This window comes from Lepisosteus oculatus, chromosome 29, assembly GCF_040954835.1.
Source record: "Lepisosteus oculatus isolate fLepOcu1 chromosome 29, fLepOcu1.hap2, whole genome shotgun sequence".
Taxonomy (NCBI): Eukaryota; Metazoa; Chordata; class Actinopteri; order Semionotiformes; family Lepisosteidae; genus Lepisosteus; species Lepisosteus oculatus.
The window spans coordinates 6,796,261-6,811,254 of record NC_090724.1 but is presented as its reverse complement, the minus strand read 5'-3'; the positions used below and the strand labels follow the sequence as shown (position 1 = coordinate 6,811,254).

At 46.1% G+C, this 14,994-nt stretch overlaps 1 protein-coding gene across 2 annotated transcripts in view; it reads left to right on the top strand.

The window, feature by feature from the left end:
• The window catches only part of ncanb (neurocan b), a 103,505-nt gene extending 89,213 nt beyond the window's left edge, over window positions 1–14,292 (top strand). For both annotated transcript variants that reach the window (XM_069185917.1, XM_069185916.1), the window contains 2 exons: window positions 3,189–3,371; window positions 5,549–14,292. In XM_069185917.1, the coding sequence (XP_069042018.1) occupies window positions 3,189–3,371; window positions 5,549–5,667 (302 nt within the window). In that variant the 3' untranslated portion in view covers window positions 5,668–14,292. The remainder of the gene's footprint in view (window positions 1–3,188; window positions 3,372–5,548) is intronic.
• The last annotated feature ends 702 nt before the right edge of the window (window positions 14,293–14,994 follow it).

Below are 14,994 nucleotides of genomic sequence, written 5' to 3'. Positions count from 1 at the left end.
ACTCACGAGCAGGGGCATTGCCAGACAGGTGGCAGGGGGTTGCACCCTTAATAATAGGGGCCAGTAGGGGGCGCTCACTCTGGAGTATGTGTGGGTCCTAATGCCCCAGTATAGTGACAGGGACACTATATTGTAAAAAGGTGCCGTCCTTTGGATAAGAAAAAACTGAGGTCCTGACTCTTTACAGTCATTTAAAATCCCAGGGACTAGGGGTACTAAGAGTAGGGGTGTTACCCCAGCGTCCTGGCGAAATTTCCCCCTGGCCTTTACCCATCATGGCCTCCTAATAAGAAGGGCGGAGTGGTGGCTCTGTGGCTCAGGATCTGCGCCTGTGGCTGGAAGGTTGCCGGTTCGTATCCTGCGGCCGGCAGAGGAATCCTACTCTGTTGGGCCCCTGAGCAAGGCCCTTAACCCCAGCTGCTCCAGGGGCGCCGTATAAATGGCTGACCCTGCGGTCTGACCCCCAGCTTCTCTCCCTGTCTGTGTGTCTCATGGAGAGCAAGCTGGGGTATGCGGAAAGACAAATTCCTAATACAATAAATTGTATATGGCCAACAAAGTGATCTGATCTTTACACTCTGCTAAAGCAGCCCCTTACGCCAGCTGTGCAGTACTGTACCACCTCATACACAGGCCCTGACCGGCACCCAGCATGAATGGAGCTGTGACCCCGACTCACAGCAGAAGAGACGAGCCTGCCACCTGGGAAGGACTCGGGCATGAGGCTGTTACCGAGTGCTTTCAGATCAATTCTGACTAGATTCCCACAATTAGTCTGTGTGACAGACATCCCAGGATGTTCTTTTTAGGATTAATTTGGCCGCAAATGTTGCGTGAAATCCAGCTCCTGGATTAATGACATTCTCTCCTGACTGGCTTGATAAAGAGTAATGCTAATGTGTCGTAGGCGGGAACGCTCTGTATTTGGGCCTTGTGGAAGATCATCTCTGGCTCCTGGGATTAAGGCACTGTCTTAAAATTAATTGCTGGTCATCTGCAGTCTGCAGGCTCAAAATCACATCATACAGCCAAGGACCTTACTGTACAAGTCAGTCTCCATATTTGACGGTGTAGTCAGGAATCCTAATGGTGCTGTTCTGTAGCAACAAGGGTGCCATCTAGGGACCATGTGTGGTACTGCATGTATGGGACGGTTGCGGGTTTCAGAGACGCAGAAATCTGTTTTTTCTTTGAAAAATTAAAACGGGTCTTGTGTGGAATAATAAACAGCCACGTTTTTCTCCGCGGTGGCTTTAAAGCCTTAAATTCTGTTATCTTGACAAGCAGGTAAAAAAAATATCAAGTGACACAGAGATCAAAAACTGATCTGCAATTAAAAAAAAAACAACTTTACATCTCTTTCAGTTAAGCATCTTTTCCAGTTGAAATACTTTTTAGAAGTATAAATATCATCCAGAATTTGACTCAAGTGGAAAGTTTTTTTTGAATTTTCAGCATGTTAGGGAAATGTAATTGATGTCATTGCCTTTCAGTAGAGAGAAATCGCTCAAGCCTTTGAAATCGCCTGCCTGATGTTTTTGTTTCGGGTTTTGGTTCGTTTTAATTGCATTAATAAAATCGAGATTGGCCTTGCAGGTGACACTGTGTGCCACTGTAGGGCTTTGATCAACAAACACCTCATTGCTTAATTGCACCTTAATGACTTAATTAAGCCAGCTTCAATGTTCCCTTACAAAGGAAAGGGGTTACCTGAAATACTTGCAATTGAAGGGGAACTGCAGTCCCAATTTCTCAGACCACTCATTAAATCTCAGTAACAAAATAAATTCATTACATGCATAGAAAAATCTCAAATTTCAAACAAAGCACAAAATCGTGATTTTTTGTGAAAGTGCTGTAACTCAAGATGTTGTTGAAAACCCTAGTCTCACTACGGACGAGAGCGAAAGCTCCCACAAATTGTGATGTGATGCTGCCCTTCCTGCTCACTAGTCCCAGTGATGACTAATGTACTGAGATGTACAGTATGAGCAAATAAGTACAGGTTATGCAGCAGATATTTCACAGCAGAAAGTTTCCAACGTGATCAACATGCATTGTTAAGTTCTATTTATCGGTAAAACCGTCCTGAAGTCGAGAGCAGTATTTCTATTGGATTAAAAGAGACGTATTCACAAGCCCGCTGGTTTACAATGTCATAAGGCCGCTCCACGTCACCAGACGGTTTTTGCCGAGTTCTGAATCGCAGAATATGGCACTGTGCACACCTGGAAATTTAGTCTATTTTGGGAGGTAAATTGGGGATTTTGTAATTTACAGTGTACATTTTACTTTTATCGTGGTTTGAAATGCGCTCATCAATGCTAATTCTTTCTAGCCGCCAAAAGATAACAGCAGCGTGGTAGTTTCCCTTAAAAGAGGTAAACGGAAGACCCCACACATTCAAACGCGCTGCAGCGGGCAGAGCAGAGTTTCGCCCCCGAAGCCGCCACCTGTCCTCCCCCAAAAAATATTTTCTGCCCTCCCACGTCGCAGAAAATGCTGTTTCAGAGAAATACTTGAGTCTCAGCCTGTCCCTCTCCCATCCCATCACCGGGCTCACCCGATGAGTGGCTTTCTCTCGTTCCTGCTGCCGAGATGCTGTGATTTCTGTTTGTTTCTCCTGTTGAGCTCGTCTTCGAGTCTCGCAAGCCTGAGTCTACTTGACCGTTGCCAAGCATTGCAACAGAGGCGAAACAACCCAGAAAGCTGTGTGGCGTGAGATGCGTCCAGTCCGGGCGAGTCCCGTGTCTGAAATACACGCCTGTACACCACCACTGTACCTGCGCGGGCGAACCAGGTTCTTTATCAAATTCAAGCTGCGTGAGGTGTCAGTGTGTGTCGGCTGCAAAGTCAACGAGTCACGCTGAACAACACGCAAGAAGAAGAAACGCAGCGTTTTGGCTGTTGAGACCCCGTCAGGTTCCTTCACATCTTCACACCAGCCCTTCTGCAGGTACAAAGAAGACTCAACAGCTGAAACGTTGTTTCTTCTCTCTGCTCTTTACTGTGCAGCGAGCTTTTACGTGCTCTTTCTGTGCAGTGGGGTGCAGTCACTGTCAGGGTCACGCCAGTACGTGGTGCCCGTCAGTTGAAGGCGCCCGCCTTCCTTATGTTTTTCGTGCACACTCGGCATCTTTTCGAGAGCCCAGCTTGACCGCAATGTCCGTCTGTCTGTCCCCCGGCAGTGCTGTGCGGAGCCCCGCCCACCGTGGAGAACGCCTTCCTGATCGGCCGGAAGCGGACGCACTACGACATCCACTCGGTGGTGCGGTACCAGTGCGCCGACGGCTTCCTGCAGCGCCACGTCCCCACCGCCAGGTGCCGCAGCAACGGGAGGTGGGACCACCCCAAGATCATCTGCACAAAGCGTGAGTCGGCGCCGTCGTCCCCCACCGAGCTCCACGCATCCCATCCGTCCGGTCATCCAGTCCAGGGTCATGCGGGGAGCTGGAGCCTATCCCAGCAAGCAACGGGAGCAAGGCGGGGTACACCCAGGACGGGACACCAGTCCATCACAGGGCACACACAGAACCACACACTCGCACCAGGGCCAGTTTTCCCGTTGGAGATTTTTTTTCATCGGACCGGACGCTACTGACCCTGTGTGTCATTCAGAGTTTGATCGGATTATTTTTCCTTGATCCTGCGGCTGCCTGCCCAAGATCGGGGGCGCGGTGCTTTCCTTACCAAGGACGATTCCTGGCACGAAGACGATCATGTTGACGAGGAGGGAGCCTATCCAGAACAGCCCCACGCCGCGGTACGACTGCCTGTGGGGCAACAGTCACAGAATCACTTCAGTGAACTGTCACACATGTTGTCCTGGGTTAGACAGCTGCCCTTGTTAGCTCAAAGGCAGCCCTCGTTCTGTGTGTGTGACAAACGCTTTCACGCCACTTTCTTCACCAGCAGTAAAAAACATCGCGCATCCATTTTCTAACCTCTTCTTCCAATACAGGGTCATGAGGGAGCTGGAGCCTATCCCAGCAAGCAATGGGCACAAGGCAGGGTACCCCTGGGTCGGGACACCAGTCCATCGCAGGGCACACATAGACACACACTCACACAGAAGCCAATTAACCTACCAGTATGTCTCTGGTTTGTGGGAGGAAACCAGAGCACCTGGTGGAAACCCATACGAACACAGGGAGAGCATGCAAACTCCACACGGACAGCATCAACTCAGGGCCCCAGCCCTGCAAGGCAGCAATTCTAATCACTACTCAACCATACTGGCCCATGGTTCAATATTTCCCAGTCTTGGATCACATGGAAGAAAATAACATTCAGCCAGTATCAGCAAGAGACATGATTTTGCTGACATGTGTGAGACCTGCTACTGCTGCTACTATCAGTGTTGTTTCTGCCACTACTGCTGCTTCGAGTAACGCTCGTGATGAGGGAAACAACAAAGTAGAGCAAGCAGAAGCGATTCATTTTTACCTTTTGTCTACGTAAGTCCCATTTGCCTTAGGTGTGCAGGGTTTCCTCTCCCAATGCTATGTCTTCCACTGTGTGAATACACCCCTCAGCACATCCCCAGCTCACTTTGAATGATTCTCATTGTGATTGAAGGTACCGAGCACAGCAAAGTGACACATCAAACATAAGGCCTGTGTCTATAGCACGGGCAGCTACTCGAATAGTCATACAAACTTCAAGTTTGTATCCCCCTCGCCCCCCGCCTTTTGAATATCTAAAGCTCAGAATGTGATTTCCCATGAATCGGCACTCTTTGTGCTTGGGGTCAATACCAGACTCCCCAGCGTTATGAAACATTGCATTTAAATTCTTACAGCCCTTCCTTGTGTGAGAGTGTGTCAGCAGTACTGTCAGACCTGGGGGCTGACAGTCAATCTGGACAAGACCAGAGTCATGGTCTTCCAGAAGAAAGCCAGACCACAGGGAAACCAGCACCACTTCACACTGAACAACAACACATCCAGCTACACCTACCATGATCTGACTATCAGCTCATCTGGGAGTTTTGACCTGGTAGCGAAGGTACTGAGGGAGAAGTGCCAGGCTTTTTTTTGTTTTAATAATTAATAATAATTGCTTACACTTATATAGCGCTTTTCTGGACACTCCACTCAAAGCGCTTTACAGGTAATGGTGACTCCCCTCCACCACCACCAATGTGCAGCATCCACCTGGTTTTTGGGGTTTTGATAACGAAGTCATTTGTAAATATCTGCTGCGCTGTCGTAAGTTTTGTTTTGTTTTTTTAAGGCCTGAGCCGGGCCCGAGCCCGACCCGAGCCTGGCCCGAGCCCGACCCGAGTCAGGCCTGAGCCTGGCCCGAGCCCGACCTGAGTTTGTTCCGAGTCTGGCCCGAGCCCGACCTGAGTTTGTTCCGAGCCTGGCCCGAGCCCGGCCCAAGCCCGACCTGAGTTTGTTCCGAGCCCGGCCCGAGCCCGACCTGAGTTTGTTCCGAGCCTGGCCCGAGCCTGACACGAGCCTGGCGCAGGAGCTTATCAGTGGAGTGACCGGCTGTGTGTGTGTCTCTCTCTCTCCTCCACACCCCCCCCCCCCCGGGCCTGCAGCGCGGAGAGGCCACCGTTCCCGGCGCCACCACCACAAGTCCCGGCGAGAGCGCAGGAAGCACAGGAAGCACGCGGCCGGGGGGCACCGGGCCGGGGAGGAGAGCCGCGGCCACTTCTGAAGCAGAGCTGCCGCCACACTCGCCAGACTCAGCAGCCCCTCCCACCGCCACCCGGCAACCGGCTCTCTCCTCCCCCCAGACGAGGCTGCTGGGACTGAGGGAGCCTCGTACTCGACACTGAGGCTCGGGTGACCCTCGCTGGGCCACACTGAGAGACAATAACATACCTGATCCCCCCTCCTCTCGGGCCCTCACTCTCTTTCTTTCTCCCTTCTCCCCATAACTGTACGTACCCCCTCCCCACCCCCCCCACCCCCGTTATGGGATTTCTGTATTTTATCTTGTGTGTTCAAACCCCCCCCCACCTTCCCCCAAAACTGCAAATTGTTTCAGATTTTCTAATATGTTTCACTGTTTACCTTTTTTCTTGTGTTGCTCTTGTTCGTTTGCTTTGGGGTTTTGATAACGAAGTCATTTGTAAATATCTGCTGCGCTGTCGTAAGTGTTGTGTGAAAATCGCCACGGTGGAGGAGTACACAGTTTTGTTTGAACCTCCAGTCAAGCGTAACGTTTTCTGAAAAATGTTACGTTCATTTTTAAAAAATGTTCCTTTTAACTAGGTCCTCTTCTTATTTGAACAATATTTATTTGGGTACGGTGGCGTCCACATACCTTTGCTGAATAACTACTGATAATTTCACAATGGTGTCCGAAGCTGGAAGCCTTATTCATGAATGTGATGAATGAGCATATAGATTTTCACTTTCCTGGGCCGACACTGGAAGCACGGGCTTTTATTTCTAGAAGGAGGCAGATCAAATATGGGAAGAGCTTTCAACGGGGCTATGGGATTTTAGGATTGTGTCGTGCAAAAGCTGGGAGATGGGCATCCATGTCAACACATGGAGGCCAGGGTAGGAGTCAGTGGAGACTCTGCATGGTGCTTTCCCATTAACCGCTCTTGTGCGTTATGGAATCCATTTCCAAAAAGTTCGATTTCCTTGTTCTCAAAGTTTTTTTCCTACAAACAAGAGGTTTCCTCCCCCCTACACAGTCCTGCGGTATTTTCTTCGGAATGGCATGCTCCGTAATGTGTCTCCTTCCACTGATAGTTCTAAAACCTTTCTTTTTTTTTCTGCTGAGAGTTTAACCCTCTTGCAGGTTTGAGAGGCGGCGCAGAAAATATTACAACTTTAGTTCAGCATCTCCGACCCTGTTCCAATTTTCCTTCCTTCACACAAATCTAGACTCAAAGCAGACACCTTACCTCTTATTTTGAGACACTCGCGTCCTTTCTCCGACCCCGTTTCCCCTCAGCTATTGGCCTTTTTTATCCGAAGCCAAGGGCAACGTCCTGCTACCCACCCTGGAGCCAGAGCCTTGTCGGTTTCTGTCAGCAAGACAAAAGCTCTTTGGATCCTTGGCGGCTGCTGTGTGGAAACTCTCGCACTACATCAAAACTGAAGATGACAAGCTATTTGCAGAAGCCTTTGGGTGCTGCACTGCGTTTTATAACAGGCAGTCGAGCTCTATGTCTTTAGGAAAGGAGTCTATAAATAAGACAGAGCACTGTACACAGGCAAGACTTTTCTAGATGCCAGGGCTTCAAGCATTTCCCTGCGATGATATATTGTCTGGAAATAATTCATCTGGCATCTGAGGGAGAGAGAGAAATAAACAATCGGTGATTTTGAGCAAATTCATTTCCAGGGTAGATGGCGAGAGTGCGGGTGCTGTTGGGGTAGACTGGTGTTTAGCAGGCTGCTTGTGAGAATGACCTCATCAGTGGAGATGGAGATTAATGGTAATGGAAGACAAACAGTGCGATGTGATGTATTGAAAGTAATCCTGGTGCATACAGAATCCGGAGAGAAAGTTGGTCCTGCAGGCTGTATTAGGATTAACGCGTCTGCATTGCCTCATGTCTCCTTCAGCAGAAGCAGTCTGTGTGCCGGCTCTTTTTTTTCAGACTGGCTAAGAAAACGAGCAGTGCAGCTTGCAGCTCTTATCTCCCTGCCTGGTGTGTAAAGAGATTACCGCCCCCCCAAACCCATCCACCGCTGTCTCTCTTTAATGGCAGACTTTATCCACCTTGTGAATGGCAAGGACATGTAAAAAAGAGAAACAGAATGATATCAGTACAAGCCATCTTTTTTTTTTGCTTAAGCATGGTTAATTAATGAATAGAGGTTATCATTCCAGCCCTTGTCAGTCATCAGACACCCATAGGTTTAGTGTTACAGAGACGGATCTGTGCTTTGAAGTGAGCTCTGTGCACTTCTGTTGAATATTGCAGTTATCTAGTCCGATATGTGGAACAGAGCACAGGCTCTGTGCAGGCAATCTTTGATGTAACGGTTTGCTCTCTGTGGACCAGAGATGATGAAAGCAAAATCTGGTAGATTGTCCATGTGCGCCAGCACTGTATTTTGGGGGTGTGTAGGGATGCGCTCGTTCGTTTTAATAAAGCTGGACAGTGTGTGTAACTAATACATGTTCAATTACATGTAGTGCCTAAAACAGTATAATATGGTCACAGAAATAGTTTGAGAGACCTTAGGTGTACCTGTGCTTAGTGCTCAGAACCAGAACATACAGTAACCTGTTGTTGCCTAAGCCAAGATTGAAAGGTGTTTGTCCTCTGTGCTTAGGCCAGTGCTGTGCTTGGTGAAGAAGCAAACTCACTCCATCATGCTGGGAGTCCAGCCAGTGTGCAGCAGGTCTGCTGGCCTACCGCTCTATGTCACACACGGGAAGCCTGTGTTCATTATGGCTGGAAGGGGACTGGGCCAGATGTCATGGCCTTGATGGGTGTTTGAACCGTTTGCAGCCAGGAACCTGCTGATCAGACAGTGAAATAAGAAAGCGTTCCAGTCGTGACCAATGCAAAGGTCAGCTCCTTCCCTGGCAGTGTGGTCATGGAAACATAGCAGTGCTCAAGACGGGCCAGGCAGGGCACAGACATGGTCAGCACGGCTCTTCACAAACCCCCTGTTTGACTGCGACAGCACCCCTGATGACCCTCAGTGCAGAAGAGGCTGACCAGGACAGAAGCTTATAGGCCTCTCGTAATGCACTCCAGCTGTTGTCCTTTTAAAAGTAGAACTATTCAACACCCACTCATCTGTTTTCAATAACTGCTTAATCCAATACAGTCATGGCGATCCAGAGCAGTGGGGGTAAGGCAGATTACACCCTGAGATGATTCACCAGGCAACAGTTAAATTTCATTTTTGCATAATGCAACCTTCTGCTGATTGTGCTCTTGGGTCGAAATAGAATTTCAGAGTACCTGCCAGAGAGCGGGGTACACTGCGTGGTGTCAGGGCGCAGTGGGTACTTCATAGATTTCCACGGGTGTCTTTCCAGGTCCCCATCTCTTAAAATGAGCAGAAGGAGGTGTGGGGGGATTCTTTGTGTTTGCTCTTGTCGTTATGGTGCTATTTGGTGCTGGTGTGCTACAGTTTGTTTCAACAGAATGCTTATCTGTCTTTTTAGGGTTAGTTGACTCCAATTTTTCCTTGAAATTCAAGGACTGGACATTTTTGAATAAGGATACGTTTGCCATTCCTTGATTTGTTAGCCTCACTTACCCATGATACAGGAATGCTTGTCTATGGTTCACTGCACAGTTTTGACTGGTAACCAGTGCCCCACTCCCAGTCCTGTATAAGAGGCTGGCATCTTGCCCAGTGATCTTTTGCAGCCAGGTTTTAATTGACAGACTTTTCACAAATTTAGACACTCTGAGGGCGATTCGTTTGGAGAGAAAGAGCCAAGCAGCTGATGAAGTGGCTGCTAATTGCGAACCTTAATTACATGAATGAGGATATAAACGCAGTAGGCACAGTGCCCTCTGGGGTCACCAATGACTGTCATCCGGCGTGCCTAGAGGCCCAGTATTTGAAGTCAGCTGATGCTCAAGATCAGGCAGGGTCAGGCTTCCTTTTACAGATCATGTTTATCCTGTCTGATCTAGCAGTAACACAAACAAAACTCTATATCGGTATTTCTGCAAAATAAATTTGATTGCACTGCAGTGTTTTTGTATTTTGGAGTTCATTAGGTACAAAGTACTTCACAGTACAAACTGCATACTATGTAAGAGAGCTTTTATTTAATAGGGCAAATGAAACAGAGTCTGTTTCAGCAGCTTTTTGACACTACTGGGGCATTTACATCTATTGAAACAAGTGTGAACAAGGTATGGAAAACAGCCATACTGGCCCTTGTTGAACTTGCGTTCTGTCTAGTAAGGTAGTAGCAGTAAGACATGATATTCATTTAATGATGGAATGAATGTTACGTTATATGCAGTCCTGACTGCAACTCTTCCTTTTTGACTTGATGTGTACAGTACTCCTGTTAAGTACTAACTGGATGTAAAAACCTGAATTGAAAAAAGAAAGTTTAAATAGAGAAAGTGTAGTAGGTCAAAAATCCGAGTTGAAGGGATTAATATAACAGCCCTGTTCATCCTTCAGTCCTACTGGCAGTGGATTGTTCTAAGTGCAGCTTTTAATATTTAGTCTCTGTCTTGCCACCCTGATTCTGAAACCCCTTTCTTCATAGTCTGCCCTCATTTTGATAAATTCATTCTACCATGATTATCCTGCCGCTAAGTCAATACAGCTTCCTATCCACATAACAAGGAGCTTTTTATCGTAGCTGCAGCTCGGCTTGGGGTATAAGCCCTGCTTCCAAAGCCAGCTGAGAGTTGCAAAGCCGTCTTGAGATACTGGGATGTGACACCAGCATGAACAACCCCACCTCCCAGTAAGGCGCCCCGGTCGCTCTGCTGAGGAGCACAAATCTACTGTTGTGTTACAGGCACTGCCAGTTTCTCCCGGCTAATCCTGTCTTAGTATTAGGCTCTGCACCATCACAAAACAAATTGGCCTTAGCAATTATGGTGCTTGAAAATACAGTACAGCCTCAAATTTGACAAATTTTGAAATGACCTCTAATGGTTTTACAATAACCCTTATGCCCTTATTTCAAGGTCAATGCCTCAGTTTCAAATTGAAAATAACTCAGGTAAATGTGTTCCTGCAGTATCTGGAACACAGTCAAGTATAATGCCATGCGCTGACAGTAAATTAATGTCAACTACAGTGCGTGTGCTAACTGTGAGACAGCAGAATTATTAACCGTAATCAATATTGTACCCTTGGCAACATGGGTAACAGTAGCTGCCCATGAACCCATGTCTCTTTAGTCATTCTATCCAAAGTCATTATAAAACCTGTCTTTCAGCTGCCTGCTGGAATGGAGCTATTACAGTAGATGCTACGCTTTATGCTCTGTACCTTTAACCCACTAAAAAGCTTTGGATTCACATTGTGTCTTATTCATAGCAACTGTAAACCCACCTGCACACTGCATTTTACATTAACAGTGTGATGCTCAGTGGTTTCGTCTGCCAGTCAGACTGCTCAGTCAGCCAGAATTTTGAACTCTGGAATGAATACAACCAAAAATACTCTCTGATATCATTCCCATTGTCCTCCTATTCCTTCAAGTAATAATGTCAGTGGTGCCCACACCACCAAATGACTCCTGACCTCACTGTGCTACTGTACATGCTCATTTAAATTTCACATTCTTTCACTTTTCTGGCAGACATTGAAGAAACACGGACTGTCATCTTGAGACCTTTCCAACAGTTGTAAATGATCATTTCCTTACAGGACAAACAAAAACCAGACATTAGACTCTGGACATACAGTATTTCTACTTAATGTGATGTACATATCTTGTGTAGTTTTCTGAAGAGCCTTGAAAACCTTGAAATGTGTGTGTTATTTAGACACCCTTTTCCATATTCATAAAACTGTTTTTTTTTTAAATGGGGAAAAACTAGCTCCTAATTTCAAGTACTGTACCACAATAGGAGATCCTTGCGTTTGATGTCTGACATGTTTTGACACCACACAACTTCATTGTCTCGTGTTTTTAATTGTAAAATTAAAACTGGAATAGATTTATGATACAGTATGGAAATGGTGGAAAAGATTTTATGAATATTGCTCCCTAGGTATTATTATCGATGTTCTTGTGAATTAAGTTGCTAATACTGCATTATAAGCTTTACAAAAAAAAGGGGGAAAAAAAGTATAAAAATCCCTTCTTCGCCCAGTGATGATATTGTGTATGCAGAAAACAAGCATGCCCTCCTGTTGGTGTGTTGCTTGAAGGTGAGAGTTTGAAACCATGTGCTTTCGTCTCGGGGTCTCAGCAGAGCCTCGGTTTGTGTCAGTGCATCTTACACCAGAGCTGTAGTTCGAGGACGTGTTCGTGGCGCTGCAGAACCACCCTTCTGCTACGCTAAACCTAATCCCCAGTGCCCCATACCCTGCAGCCTTCCTAGAGTTGCAGTTGTACCTGTAACAGTGTTCTGAAGAACTCAAATCACTTGACCACTTGGGACACTTGGTAGTGTGTCTTAAAGTGAACCTTGTGCAGTTACAGTCTAAACTATTTGTGAGTGGGAGGGTGGAGTTTTATATAAGTTCTGGGGCAGGATGCATTGGGAACACTGAGTAGAAACCTAGGGGGTATTCATTTTTACTCATTAAGTGCACAGTTGGTCCAATTCAGTGCTCAGCTGACTGATTGGCCCTTGTAAAGACGACATAACAACAGGATCTTAACTGAGACAGCCCAATATGCATCACGTAATAGCAGAAGAGTCTAAAATGTCTCTTGTGAAACTGAAAATAATCTTATCTTGGTTCATAAACTAAGCTAAAACAAAATATGAAAACCTTATGTTTCCCCAAATATTCAAAGCTGATTAATTTGCAGTGTGTCGGGCTCCATCTCACAGCATTCTGGTCAGATCTGGGACACTTGTGGTGGGACTAGCTGGTCCCCAGAGGCGTTTTCTTACACCTGTCAGGCAAGTGCAATGAACGCTGATGTTTCCAGAAGCATGAGTCTCTTTGTGCTGTAAGATGCTCCTTCTGTTTTAGAACTGATGGGAATCGAGGCAGCATGAGGCTGGGGAGAGGGGAGTTTCACGTGAGGCTTTTATAATGCTCTTTACCGGGAGTAAATCATTTGATCAAAATAAGTAATGCTTTTCTTTTTTTGAGGATGCATGAAAAAGGCTTGTGATTTTCAAGAATGAGCTTGAACACAAATTGCACTCTGTGGCGTGCTGCGGATTCAAGGTTTATTGATCGGTGCGGAAAAATATTGATAGGCCATTGAACACAGGTAGCTGTGGAACACCAGCTGAGAGGACGGTGATCGGGAAGGCAAAGGAACTTTAAAGTGGATTAATCTGGAAAGCAAGAGTTAATTTATAAGCCAGTGGGATGTTAGGTCACTTGCATAAATTAGGAGTTGCCTTCAGTTTGATGTCCTCTTAAATCCATTGAAGCAGCAGCTTCTTAGGACTCTGTGGCTTCTGTTATCGTACTGATAGGATCAGACACTTGAGGTCTTGTAGGCTTGAATTTGTGTGCAGTGTTTCGATAGTTGTGATTCCTGGCTCTCTCCTAAGGCGAGGGGTTTACTTGTCCTGTGTTGCTCATTGTATCAGATCAGATGACACTCAGCGTACCATCAGTTCAGCTTATCACGCATGAGAAATGATGCCTCTCTTATCCATGTCTTTGGGTCGTAAGCTGAAAACACAGTGGGGCACAGCTGAGCTTCTAACTCAAAGAAATATTGGTGATCCTCCAAATACCACTGTCTGCGTGAGAGCCTGTGAAATCTTGAATGTTTTTCAAAAGGCCGTTCATTCTAAGAGTTTGTAAACATAAAATTGTACTATGTTTATTGAATCTGTTTAATCATTGTTCATTCACTCGGTTTGTTATGGAAAATAGAGAAAAATAAAATTCCAAAGCTAATAGTTAGATTTATCTTGAACTGTAAGTTCACCTGAGCTCTCATCTGTCATTCTTGTAGATAAAATTCTTTCCTGTTGCGGATCGCTGCATGCGAGGACAGACTCTTTCACTGATTCTTTTGTTAGTGTACAGTTCTGGGACAGTTTGCATATAAGTGAAAAAGTCATGTCAAAGAGTGGTTTCAGGTGTCAACATAATATGAGCTACTGTATAGCTGTCAGATAAAGTGGCCAGATGGCTGCATTAAAATGTTTTGTGTGAGAGACATATTAGCCTACATTTCTGCAGGTAAGATAACTTTCCTTTTCATATTCAGTGATTTCAAATACTAGTTATGTAAAAAAATAAAATAAAGTTGATCTGTTTCAAGGTGTTGTGCCCTTTGAGTATCGTGCCCATCCCTGCCTTAATAGAGGTGGGATTTCTGGGTTAAAGGACATCAGCACTGAAGTGAACAAAAAAAATGTTTAGAAAACTAGAATATAAAAATGTGTGTGGGAGGTGTTTTTGTAGACTCTGTGTAACTCCAGTTCAGCTGCAGAGACAATGTTCTCTTTTCAATCATTTTGCAATAACCAAGGAAATGAGAAGTCAGAAGTCATGTGGTCAAGAGTGTTGGTGTGGACTGATGGATTATTCCTTCCTTTCCTCTTTTCTGTGTTTTTTATTTATTTTTTCCTCATCTTCAGTGTCAGCTACTCTTCCGTGTTGACATTCTGCAGTGTGCTGTGAAACTCTAGTGTTTGAACATTGTGCATCTCTGTACTGCTTTACTCAATTTTAATAAAATCCTTTTTTCTAAAAAAAAAAAATCAGCGTCTAAAGTTTGAGAGATTTCTCCCAGTTGTGTTGTGGGGTTTTGTGGGATGGACGGTGGGAGAGTTCCACATAACGGGAACAAATATAAAAGGTAAAATGACTAAGGTAGCAACCCTTAATGCAGCACAGAGAAGATACTGGCTCCCTGACTGGCATGCAAGGAGAGGGCTCGGCTCCGACGACCTCCGCCTCCTGGGGCCTAGTCAGGAAAAGATGTGTGACGCAGAATAGGGAATCGGCACTAGGAAGGATTAAAGTAAATGGTTTCACAAGGTACATGCTAGTGGAAAAGCTTCCGTCCATGATAAAAAAACAAATCTGCTTTTACAGTAATTGAATTAATTAGCCTGTTGGGTGTTTTACACATGCAGTAGAATGTTTGTAGAATGTATCGGACACAATGTGTCGCCCAACGCAATGGGCTGAAACACACAGGCTGCTGTTCTCTTCCCCTATGTTTGCCAAGCTGGAGACGGCGGCGTGGTGTGGTGGAGCAGAATTTGCCTCGACTGCGTCTCAGGGCCGGTCACAACGATTTTCTTTGTCATCCATGCCCTGGCGGGTCGCCCCGTGTGGAAACAGCCCTGAACTTGCGCCTGCCGCTCAGATGGCACCTCCCCGACTCCCTGATGGATTGAACTAGCATCTTCAAACTGTTCTGGGGGGGGCTCACAGTTTTTAAAGTAGCTTCCAGCATTTCTCT